The sequence below is a fragment of the Mustela nivalis genome (assembly GCF_964662115.1).
Source record: "Mustela nivalis genome assembly, chromosome: 1".
Lineage (NCBI taxonomy): Eukaryota > Metazoa > Chordata > Mammalia > Carnivora > Mustelidae > Mustela > Mustela nivalis.
In genome coordinates, this window is record NC_139020.1 from 65,749,345 (window position 1) to 65,760,378 (window position 11,034).

Genomic DNA, 11,034 nt, shown 5'->3' on the forward strand with positions numbered 1-11,034 from the left:
TATATAGCTGACTCTCACTACATGTTGTTAAATAAAAACTTGATAGCAGCATATCAAAATTATTACTAGGGTAACAAAGTGATATGCTAAATCTATAGAACTAGAAGAGTAAAAAACACACTTGCCATTCTTTTCTGTTCTGATTTCCCTGTCTATTCTCTCCAAGAGAACCAAATCAGCTCACCCCCAAAATCTTGGACAGCCCAGTCCCCTGGAAGGGATGCCAGCCACAGGAGGGAATCTGTTAGGAACAGCATTTATACACCATGTGCTGCCTCAGTTTTGCTTGGCTTTCTGCTGTGCTGGGGCCTTAATCTTCTTTGGCCCTGATCTCCGCAGACTGTGAGCTCACTAAGAGAGGGAAGAGATGACTTCTTTCTTCTCAATCATTCACCCCCAGTGTCTCATGCTGTAGATGACACATAGGAAGGACTCAATGAAAGGTTGCCAAATGGACTGATATATGAGTGAATAATAGGGGGCCCAAGTACTCTGGTTTGATCAGGCCTAGCGTATCTTGAGATAAGGGGCTTTCAATGGGGAAATCAGGGCAGTTGGTCCCCTCAGTGAATGATGCTCACTCTTAGTGGCTGGGCCTCTTGTCCATAATCATCCATATTGGCTGCTACATGACTACACGATCAGACAGCCTGCTGGCCTGGCTGTCCATCTGTTTTAGGATGGTGCTGGATATATAGAGCTCTGCTGAACACCTATGCTTTCCTATGCCTGGGACCTTGGCCTTGGTCCTTCCTTGTGGACCCTTGATCATGGTCCTTCCTTGTGGCTTGGTCTTGTGGTCTGTGATAGACACCATGGATTTGCACTCCTGGAACAAAGGCATGCAGGCTAAACTCATGTGAAGGGCTCTTGATCTTGAGTCAATCTCATGGACCCCCAGTCCTGGCCAATATAGGTATGCCTCATCAAGACTTGATTATGACCAATTGCTACTTCCACAGAACACCAGCCAAGTATTTATTGAGTAATTAAGCTGACATAGAACTTTTCAAATACATTTCTCCAAATGCCTGAGTTACTTGCCTGTGAAAAAAATGAGTTCCCATTTTAACCCATCCCCTCCTCCATACTGCCAGAGGGCATGATTCTAAACAAAACCACATAAATCCATTTTTAGTTATGGCAGCAATGCTCCGTTAAGTCCTGCTGGTTTCCTGGAATTGGGGGTGAAGTGGCTCTTGAGAGGTTCCCAGCACTTATAGTAGTTCTCATCCAAACAATTAGAGGTCTTGAGCCCCCACTTTGTGACAGCCATACTTAGAGAAGACTCAAACATAAATGCCTGTAGGAAATGAAGAGGGGGGCAAGAAATAAGTGAGTTGGATAATAAAACATATTCAATTTGATGTCAAGAATAAAGATGTAGGTAGGCAGAATCTTTGAATAATAAGTTGTGTGCTAACATAGTGAGGATAGCAGGCTCACACCTGGGGTTCTGGCTCTGGTGCCACCACTTAGAAGCCAGTGAGACTCTGTGCAGGACTCTTAACTTCTCTGATTTCCATGTTTCATTTAATTCAATTAAAATGGAATTGGGCATGTAAGCCTCACATTGTCCTATAGCATTATGGACCTAAATTTACTACATCCAAAGGTAGAAGCAAAAACGTCCTAGGAATATTCATCTTCTTAGGGGCCATCACTCACTATGGCTATGTCCTTGTGGGGAGGCCATGCTCCCCATTTTGTAGTGGAGGAAACTCTGGCTCAAAGCTGGGAAGTGGCTGGTGATGGTACTAAGAAGTGGAAGAGCTAGGATTTGAGCTTTCTTTTTTAGAACTCTGATCAAGAGATGGGCTGGGGAAAAGAGAGGGAGGAAAACAGCATAAGGAGGAGGAGGAAGTAGGAAGGAGGAAGCAGGAAGGGCTGTAGCACTTTTAAAAAACCCTATCCTAGAAGATTTTGCGTGGTGGATGTCCCACTATGTTCAGGAGGATTTTCTCTCTGACAGAAAGAATATGCAAGTACTTGGTGCAGCTTAAACATTCCAGCTTCACCAACTGCTGATTTCCCTACCCAGTGTGGCTTATAAAAATAAAATAAAACCAAAAACGTAATAAAACCCTACAGTTCTTACATGTTCACATTATTAGAAATTTTAAAAATATAGATGGACAAAAGGAAGTTAAAGTTCTACTGTGTCACAACTCTGAGAACCCACATTAATGTTTGGTATCTAATATACATTGGCTTCTTCATGTAGAGAAAAATGGAGATGATTGTCCTTGCCTGACTTCCCATGACAGGCTTGATATGAGGTCTAGATGAGAACATATGGAAGTGTTGCATACATTATAATGCCCTATTCAGATATAAGTGTTATTATTTTGGCTATTCTTGTTGTTGTCTCTTTGAGGACTGCTTCTTAAGAGCCTTGCTGTCTAAATGGAGTGAAAAAACCCCATTCCAGCTGAGCTGTGAAGAAAGTATTGTATAAAGTTTGTTTATTCCAAACTGGAATAAGGGTAAGGTGTATCGATGGGCCTGGGTCCAAATTATATAATGGGAAATGGTGATGGAGACCCAAAGTTAGGTCTAGGTAGTGTGCCACGACCTCCCCTGCCAAGTAGTCTGGGCTCTCTGGCTACCCAGAGTCTCCCCTGCCTTTAATCCCTTCCACAGGAGAGCTCTTTCTGCCTAGTGCCCCAGGCATTTCCCAAAGTCTTGTTCCTCATATAAACAGTCTTGTCATTGCCTCTCTGATGCAGAACACTGCTTCCTGATAACACTGACTGTCCAAAGCCAAGTTGGACACCAAAGATTACTGAGTGACAACTCTGGGTAGCCCATAGACCTCAAAGAGCCTTTGGATACAATAGCTTGATTGAGACTGTCAAATCACATCTCACAGAGATATAATTCTGCAAAGGCCTTTGGAAAGAGAAAGAGAGCCAAGGCCAAGCAGATGGGACTCTGTACCCTCCTGGTGCAGATCAGCTCCATCAACTCTGGTCCTAGAGTTGGGACTGAAAACAAACTGCATTGGATAGAGGGACAGATAATGTTTTCTGTTTGCAATCTGGGCATGCAGTCAAGCAGGTCTGTGCTATTGATTTTAAAGTCAGGTAGCATTGAAGACATTTGTTTAAAAATGTAAAGCAAATTTGCATATGATTGAGCATAAAATTACTCCTTGTGGTCCATAAACTCCACCTCCAAGAATGCAAAAATAAAATAAAAATCAAGTACCGCCACCAACTGTGATTGTGTTCAGGCTTAATGTTTATAGCCTGATACAGGAAGAATACAAAACAAGTTTTCAGTCCCATCAATTTCATCCCATGCCAAAGTAGAGCAAAAGAAAATGAGAAAACAGCTGAGAACTGCTGCTCACAAGCCCTGGCTTCCTGATCCTCCTTGGCTTTGAACTCCACAGAAGGTGACATCCTGCATCCCTGGGGACTGTGGCCCTAGAGGATTACCTCAACTGCATATGTACTCTGGGCTGGTTACAGATAATATTAATAATATTCCCTTGTATTTTAACAGTGCTGGACAGTGTATAAGGTTGAATATAGCCACCTGCTAGGATGGCTACCACACCCATTATACAGATGGGGAAAATGAAAGCACAAAGTTAAGTGACTTGGTCAAGGTCATGCAGGAACTAAGAGCTAGGAGTTGATCTCAGGTCTGACTCGAGTCCAAAGCTCTTTCTACCCAACCACATCAGGTGTCTAGTATACATATAGGGGTGTGTACATACACACATGGGAATAAACACACACACAGACACACTCTCCTCTCCTGACTCCATGTCTGTGTCTTTGGAGAAATTAAAAAATAAATAAATAAATAAAAGCCACTCCTCTCGAGAAGGTTGGGAAGCCGAGAAGCTGCCAGAGCCTGGCATTAGATTGGCTTACCATGGTACCATCAGCAATCCTCTCGGGTGCCAGCTTGGCTTTGCTGGCCTTCTCAAAGCAGTCAGCATCAGGCCCGTGGGGGGTCATTGAGCTGTGCAGGCTGCCTCCCCCTGGCAGGAACCCACCTTGCTTTGCCTCATAATGACCTTTGATAAGTCCCATGAATTCACTCATGCAGTTCCCTGGGAAGGTTGAAAGAGTATTATTTTTATTATTCAAGGCAAGACCTGTAAAGTACCAAGACCTCTCAAGCATTATTTCTGTGGAATGCCAAGAAGGTAGGAGAATCTGATAAATTTTTAAGGATTCCCAACAAATACTGATAGATGGGAACCCACTCCCCCCAAACATTCATTAGTGTGAAACTCTAGGTAGGCAAAACTCTACTTGATGGCCATGTGGATTATTAGAGGTCTTAAGCTCCACTGCCTGAAAGAAATAATGTTGGATCTAAAGAAAATCATTGCTCAGACAAGAATTTTAATTATAATTAAAATGAAAGTTATAATAAAGAATAGATGTGCCCTATTATCTAGGCTTATACATCCTATATTAAAATCATCTTCTTTCCCAGATCTGATAGCCCCACAATAGTACATGGTATCACCATATTTCTGGTTCCCAATCCAGGAAACCAAGATGGAATGTATGTGTGGGAAAGTCTTGATGGAAGAGTCATGTAATGGAAAGAACCCCAGACTTGGAGACTATTATCAAACAATAATCTGTGTGAAAGGATTTTAGAGCTATAAAAACCATTCCATAAATGCTATAGAGCATAACAAACATTTTCTTCTGTATCTGAATCTGTCATCTTATTTTCCACCCTCCAAAATGACTCTTAGATTCATTCTTTTCTTTCTATTTCCATTGATATTCTCTTCATAGAATCCTAAAATTTTAAAATTGGAAAGGATCACTACTTCTACTTAATATAGAAGAATTTCTATATTATTCCTGACAGATTACTTCCTGGGGTTTGCCTACATGCTTGCTATGAATGGAGCTCTCTACTCAACAAAGCAACTTACCATACTCTTAGAAAGCTCTGGGTTTTAGAAAGGTCTTTCATATTAAATGGAAATTTGCTTTAATATAAGTGAAGTCCAGGGTGCCTAGGTGGCTCAGTGTGTTAAGCCACAGCCTTCGGCTCAGGTCATGATCTCAGGGTCCTGGGATCGAGTCCCGCATCAGGCTCTCTGCTCAGCAGGGAGCCTGCTTCCTCCTCTCTCTCTCTCTGCCTGCCTGTCTGCCTACTTATGATCTCTGTCTGTCAAATTAAATAAATAAAATCTTAAAAAATATATATATAAGTGAAGTCCATTGGTCCTAGTTGTGCTTTCTGAAGTCAGCAAAATTTGACAAAAATCACAACGTCTGCACTCTTTCAATCATATGTTTCTTTTGAAAGAAAGCTCTTTATTAGAAAAGCCACATACTTAGGGCAAGAATTAAAGAAATACAATACCTGAGAAAATTGAGGTACCTTTCCATTCATTCACCCATCTACCCATCTGTCCATTCCCCACCCCATCCATCTGCCTATCTATCCACCCACATGTGTCATTGGATACTGTGCTAAATGCTGTGAGTAAAAAATAGAGGAGTAAGAAATAGCTTATCTAAAGTTATTCTCATAGTCTGTCCCATGAAAGGGCTGAGAACACAGACCACAAACAGAGCAGAAAGCTACGGCATTGGCAACCCCTGAAAAGCTGGACATTTGGCACGATAGATGCCCCAACCTTCTTCCTTACATGTGAAGTATAACCAAGTGTCAGAATATTTCTGTCATTGACCAGGCAGCCATAGTCATCCTGCCTAGGAAACAAAATGCTACTGCAGGCCCTTGTAGAGAAAGTAAGACCCAGATCATAGCTCTACTCATTTTTCCATGAAACAGAAATAGAGGAAAAGAAGCAACTGTAAGATGTCTATATTTTCAAAGAAGTTCTGCTCATGACTGAAATATGTTGTCATCCTCCTCAACCTAGGATGGGTCCTCAGGGTCACCTTCATAGCTTAATTTTAAGAAGAGAGCAATACCAGAATTCAACTTTGATCTGAATATGAATTTAGGTAGCAAGGACTTTGATGATGACATTTCTATATCATTTTCTATATTTCAAAGGACAGGGGAGGGTAGGCCTTGCCTCTCTGATTAATGCTGAATCCAGTTGGCTCAACTACATTAAGATGACTGGAGGCAATGTTTCTACAGAAATAATTCTGCACTTCTCCTACAAAGTCACATCAAGGTAGCAAAGATTTTGATTATTGCTAAAGCAATAATTTTAATATCTCTGGAAAAAATAATTTTAGCTTGGGGTTCTGTGGTTTTTCTAACTAACTCAGGCAACCATACCTTTCTGATATCTATCTATCCTGGGCCAAATGTACTTGAGAGTCTTTTAAAAAAATATTATGAGCCATTTCACAAGGTCATTTGTTTCAGGAGACTGAACTACATACAAACCAAAGTGGCTTGAGAGCTGTAGCACAATACAAACTTGTAGCAGATAGCTCTAGTAGGCTGCTCCTTAGGCAGGGAGACAAGCTGCAGGGCAGCATCTCTCCATGTGTGGCCTGTAGACTTCTCTGACTTGCTAATTCAAAGTGCAGATTCTGAGGTTCCACCTCAGAACCAACTAATTATACTCTCTGAGAGTGGGCGCTGGGAAGAATTTTTTTTTAGTAGGCATTCTAAGTGATTTTTATATTACTAATGTTCTCAAAGTGTGGTTCCTGGAACAGCAACATCAGCAGCCTATGGGAGCTTGTTATGAAGGCAGATTCTCAGGCCCCATCCTAGACCTACTGGAGCAGAAATTCAGGGGGTGGAGCCCAAGAATCTGTGTTTTAACAAGCCCGCCCGTGATAGTGACACAAGAAAATTTGAAAACCTCTACCACAAGAACTTCACTAGGTGAGATAATGAATTATCAAGAACTAGCATGTGAGGTACAGGCTAAGTTAAAGCTAAAGCAATTCTCTCTCCTGGATATCACGTCTTCTAGGGGACTAACTTCCAAGAGAACACTCCTCAGAGAAGATGGTAGTTTGTTTTGATTCTATTTACAAAGTCTCCGGTGTCTTTGTAGTGGTAATTGTATCCTTTCCTCCACTATAACGATGTCACCGGAAAAATGTGGTGCTGGAATTTGACCATGCAGTGGTTTTCTTCCATCCTCAGGGCCCTACTTCTGTACCTCCTATAAATGCCTAAATTGCCTATTCGGTGCACTGTTGTATCTTGGTAAGCTGGGGTATTTGGGAGCTGGTACAGATAAAGGGGAGCTGTATAGGGAAAGAAGGCCCTGAGGTTGACTAAGGAAAGGGATTTGTTTTTATGAATATTCCTGCTGAAATTCACCTCAGAGTCTTTCCAGAACTCTATGTACAAAAATGAAATCTTCAGGAAGTGGAATTGTACACTGACCTTTAGGTTGGATTTATGGCTAGCTATTGGACTATTAAAAATGCCAACTTCATTAACTGCAGCCATGAAATACCTTTTTCATTTGTGGTGATTCATTTACTAATAAAATAAATATTTATTAGATGCATATTGTGTATCAGGCACTGTGCTAGGCACATCAGTTAGTGGTCATGAGTGCGTGTGTGCTCTGGCATCCGATTGCCTTCAATTAAATCCTGACTCCACCATTTAACTAGTTGTGAGGCCTTGAGCAAGTTACTCCATCTTTCCAAATTACTTAATCCTTCATGCCTGTTTTTACCTTCTGAAAAAAAGGGGATAATGATACTACCTCCCTCTTATAACTGCTTTGAAGATTAAGTGGTTTAATAGTTTTATAGACCTTATAACAGAACCATAGAAAACGGTCAGTAATTATTAGCAGCTAGTAATAATAAATAAAATAAAATAATAGATTTATAATAAATAAAATAAAAATAAATAAAATCTAATAATAGATTTAGTAAGATCTAAATCTGTCTTCTAGGCAACACATGCTCCACAGAAACTGCTTTCAGAATGGGGTCCATTCCCTAGTGCAGACTGCAGTTTCTTTTATCCCACCAAAATAATTGGAGAAGGCCATTTTACTGGCTCTTGAACCAGACTTAGGAAAAGAACTTTCCAAAAACAACAAACTAACCAACAATATCCCACCATTCCCTCTCCCCACAAAGAAGCATCTGAAATGTAAAGAAACATCTTGCTTCAAACTTTATTGGCCTATCTGCTCTCTTTAGGGCCAGAGGAACTGGGCTGTAGGCATTACTTCCTTCTCAGAGTTAACACATCACTACCATCTCCATGGAAGTCATGGGGTTTCAGCAACTACATATCTAAGGAGCAGCATTAGGGCCTCCAGAGACAGGATCCTGAAAGCCAGCACAGTATGGTGTCCAGAGACCCCTAAGTGGTATTCTCAAAGGCTAATGTTCCACGCTTTGTGGTCTCTTTGGTTTCCAATGTGGCTTGGTAAAATAGAGACTTACTGTGGTAATAAGGAGGCCTGAAGGTCTTGTCAGCAACCCCCCATCGAGGTGGGAAGATGACAAAATCAGCAATAGCCACTCCTGGGCGGAGAGACTTGGCGGTCAATACTGTGAAGATGGATGGGTCCTGTGAAAGCACAAGGAGACGCTGAGCCCATGATGGAAGGGAGGTGACTGGACAATGGTACACATGTCACCCACACTGGAAGGGATTTCCAAACTGACTCTAGGTTTTTGTTTTTGATTTTTTGAGTAGGCTCCATACCCATTGTGGGGCCTATCGCAGAGCCCATCGTGGAGCGCAACCTGGAGCCCAGCCTGGGGCTTAACTTCACAACGGCAAGATCAAGACCGAAGTTGTGATCAAGAGTCTCAGGCTTAACCAACTGAGCCACCCAGGCACCCTGTACACTGTAATTTCTGATGAAGCCACACAAGCCAAGCTAAGAAGACTGAGCTTATCGCTGAGGTGAAGAAATCACTCATCTGACATTCAGCTCTTGCTGTGCTTGAAGCAAAATGAATTAACACCAACTAAGAGGATTTGGAGCAGCTTTCTCACCCTGCTGAGCCCCCATTTCATGCAAGTATCACCCTGTGGTTCTGAGACCCTGCTCATGCCTGCCTCCAAACCTCAGGTCAGAATGACCAGAGCTAGGATGTGCTGCAGGGAGTTCTCTGCAGAATGGATGCTCAGAGTGAGGTGAAAATAGAATCAAACTTTTGGTACAGATGTAGGTAGGATATACTTCTCTTTAGGGCATCACAGAGATTCCAGATGGTATCCTCATTGCTTTCCTTACCCCTGTTTGACTCTCATATCTAAAATACATCACTTACATCATTAGTTTAGGTGGTGGTAATGTAGAGGGCATAGGCTGGGGGGACAGTATTGAAATTTTAAAAGAACTCTAGAACCTTTCTAAAATTGGAAAGATTGAGATTCAATTTCATTGAAATCAATGATCATGTTTGCTCTCACATGGCATGTTAGGGTCTGGGATTCAAAGAGACCTATTCCTTGCCCCTTTAGCATTGTTAGTCATGGTGGTGGGTTGCAGGTGTGTGGACAACTGACCACAGCAAGGTGCCAAGAGTGATCTCACTTTATAAGTAGAACTCCAAGGGATTACAGAGAGTGCCTACCTACCTAAGAGCATCAGGGAAGGCTTCAAAGAGGTGGTGATATTTGAGGAAGGTCTTGGAAAATAAAGGAGAAAAAAAAAAAGGAGGGAGGGAGGAAAGAAAAAGAAGGAAGAAAGGAAGGGAAAGGAAAGGAAAAGGCATTTTAAGCATAGAAAACAGGAAGGACATCAAAATGCACAGAGATTTTTTTAAGAGGCAAGAAAGCTAAAGCCCAGAATGCATTGGCAGAAGGCACAGGGCTAAGAGTTGGTAGTGAAAAAACTAGTCTAGGGCCAGATGGTAGAGAGCATCAGATAGTATGCTTGAGAGCTCAGACAATCCTAAATGCATGGGGAGGCTGCAAAGGTTTTCTAATGCAGCGGTAGAATGATCAGACCTGGATTTTGGGAGAATAATGGTAGCAGCAGTACAAAGATTGGACCTGTGCAAGTCAAAATCCCAACCCTATTGCTGTGAAACTTTACACTTCTTCATCTGCCTTAAGAAATTATCTGAAACTGTTAAAGAGAGGGTAGTGAGACTCAAATAAAGCTCTATTCATGTCTCTGGATCTTTTTTAATGCTGCTTTGGGCTTGATGCCTCATTTTCTTTTCCCTTTTGGTTTTGTTATGAGTTGTTGCTCTTCAGAAAGGTAGTTTTGTTCCCCTAGAGATGAGCTGAGCTGGCTCAGAGTAATCTTTCTGTCTCTGGTTCTCTGGCTTCTGCTCTAATTATCCCTCCAGCTTTTTAAAGTTAATCTATTATGAACTAGGCTGCAAAATAAACTTTCCCCCAGGATCGCAGAACTAGCACTTTATCACGAATGTGGGGCCTCGGGGGCTTGCCCTGTAGACCAGGGACCTATTTGTGGCCCTCTAATTGAGTGAAAAATATCCCTGAGTTCACGCTTTAGACCTTCTCTGTTTTTAAATTCAGGCACTGAATATCCTGAGGAACTTTAGAAGAGGGCTGTCTGCTCCATCACTGCTAAAAACAGCCCGGAGTGGAGGCACTGGAGTAGGCAGCCGGACAGAGCAGACTCAGCACTTGTAAGCAGGATCAAGAACTTTCCAAATCCAGAGCTGTTTCTTTCTCATGACTTTATCACTGACATTAGCAGTTGGTTTCTTTTGGGGATACATTTGCCAAGAAGAAACTAAGTTTTTAGCCATCTATGGGAGTTACTGTGAAACTTCGTGTAAGAACTAAGTTCAAGGGTGAGTGTGGCATGTCAGGCTTAGCTCTCCCAGTAGCTGGTTATTTACTCCTTCCCCAAAACCTGGCCACAAGTGATTCAAATTCCTGTCCGCACAATGAGGAATGACAATATCTTGGGCTTCCAAGGGTGATCTTGGAAAAGTTAAATCTGAATATTGGGGACCTACTCTGGACCCTCCCACCTAAGGGCTGTCATATCCCCAGAGCCCCTCCATGGTGCAGACTTACTGCGTGGTCAAAGGCCACCGAGTTAATGACCATGAAGTTCTCCAAGTTGTACTTGTATGGGGTGTAGTTCCCGTGCCAGGCCACAACATTGAATGGGGAGACATCCTG

At 42.1% G+C, this 11,034-nt stretch overlaps 1 protein-coding gene across 1 annotated transcript in view; it reads right to left on the minus strand.

Annotated features, from left to right (window-relative positions):
* Nucleotides 1–951: 951 nt before the first annotated feature.
* HGD (homogentisate 1,2-dioxygenase) overlaps nucleotides 952–11,034 on the minus strand; it is a 43,295-nt gene continuing 33,212 nt past the window's right edge. The window contains exons 11-14 of the mRNA XM_082712075.1: nucleotides 10,927–11,031; nucleotides 8,355–8,481; nucleotides 3,888–4,069; nucleotides 952–1,303 (exon numbers count right to left, since the gene is read on the minus strand). Of these exons, the coding sequence (XP_082568201.1) occupies nucleotides 1,139–1,303; nucleotides 3,888–4,069; nucleotides 8,355–8,481; nucleotides 10,927–11,031 (579 nt within the window). The 3' untranslated portion in view covers nucleotides 952–1,138. The remainder of the gene's footprint in view (nucleotides 1,304–3,887; nucleotides 4,070–8,354; nucleotides 8,482–10,926; nucleotides 11,032–11,034) is intronic.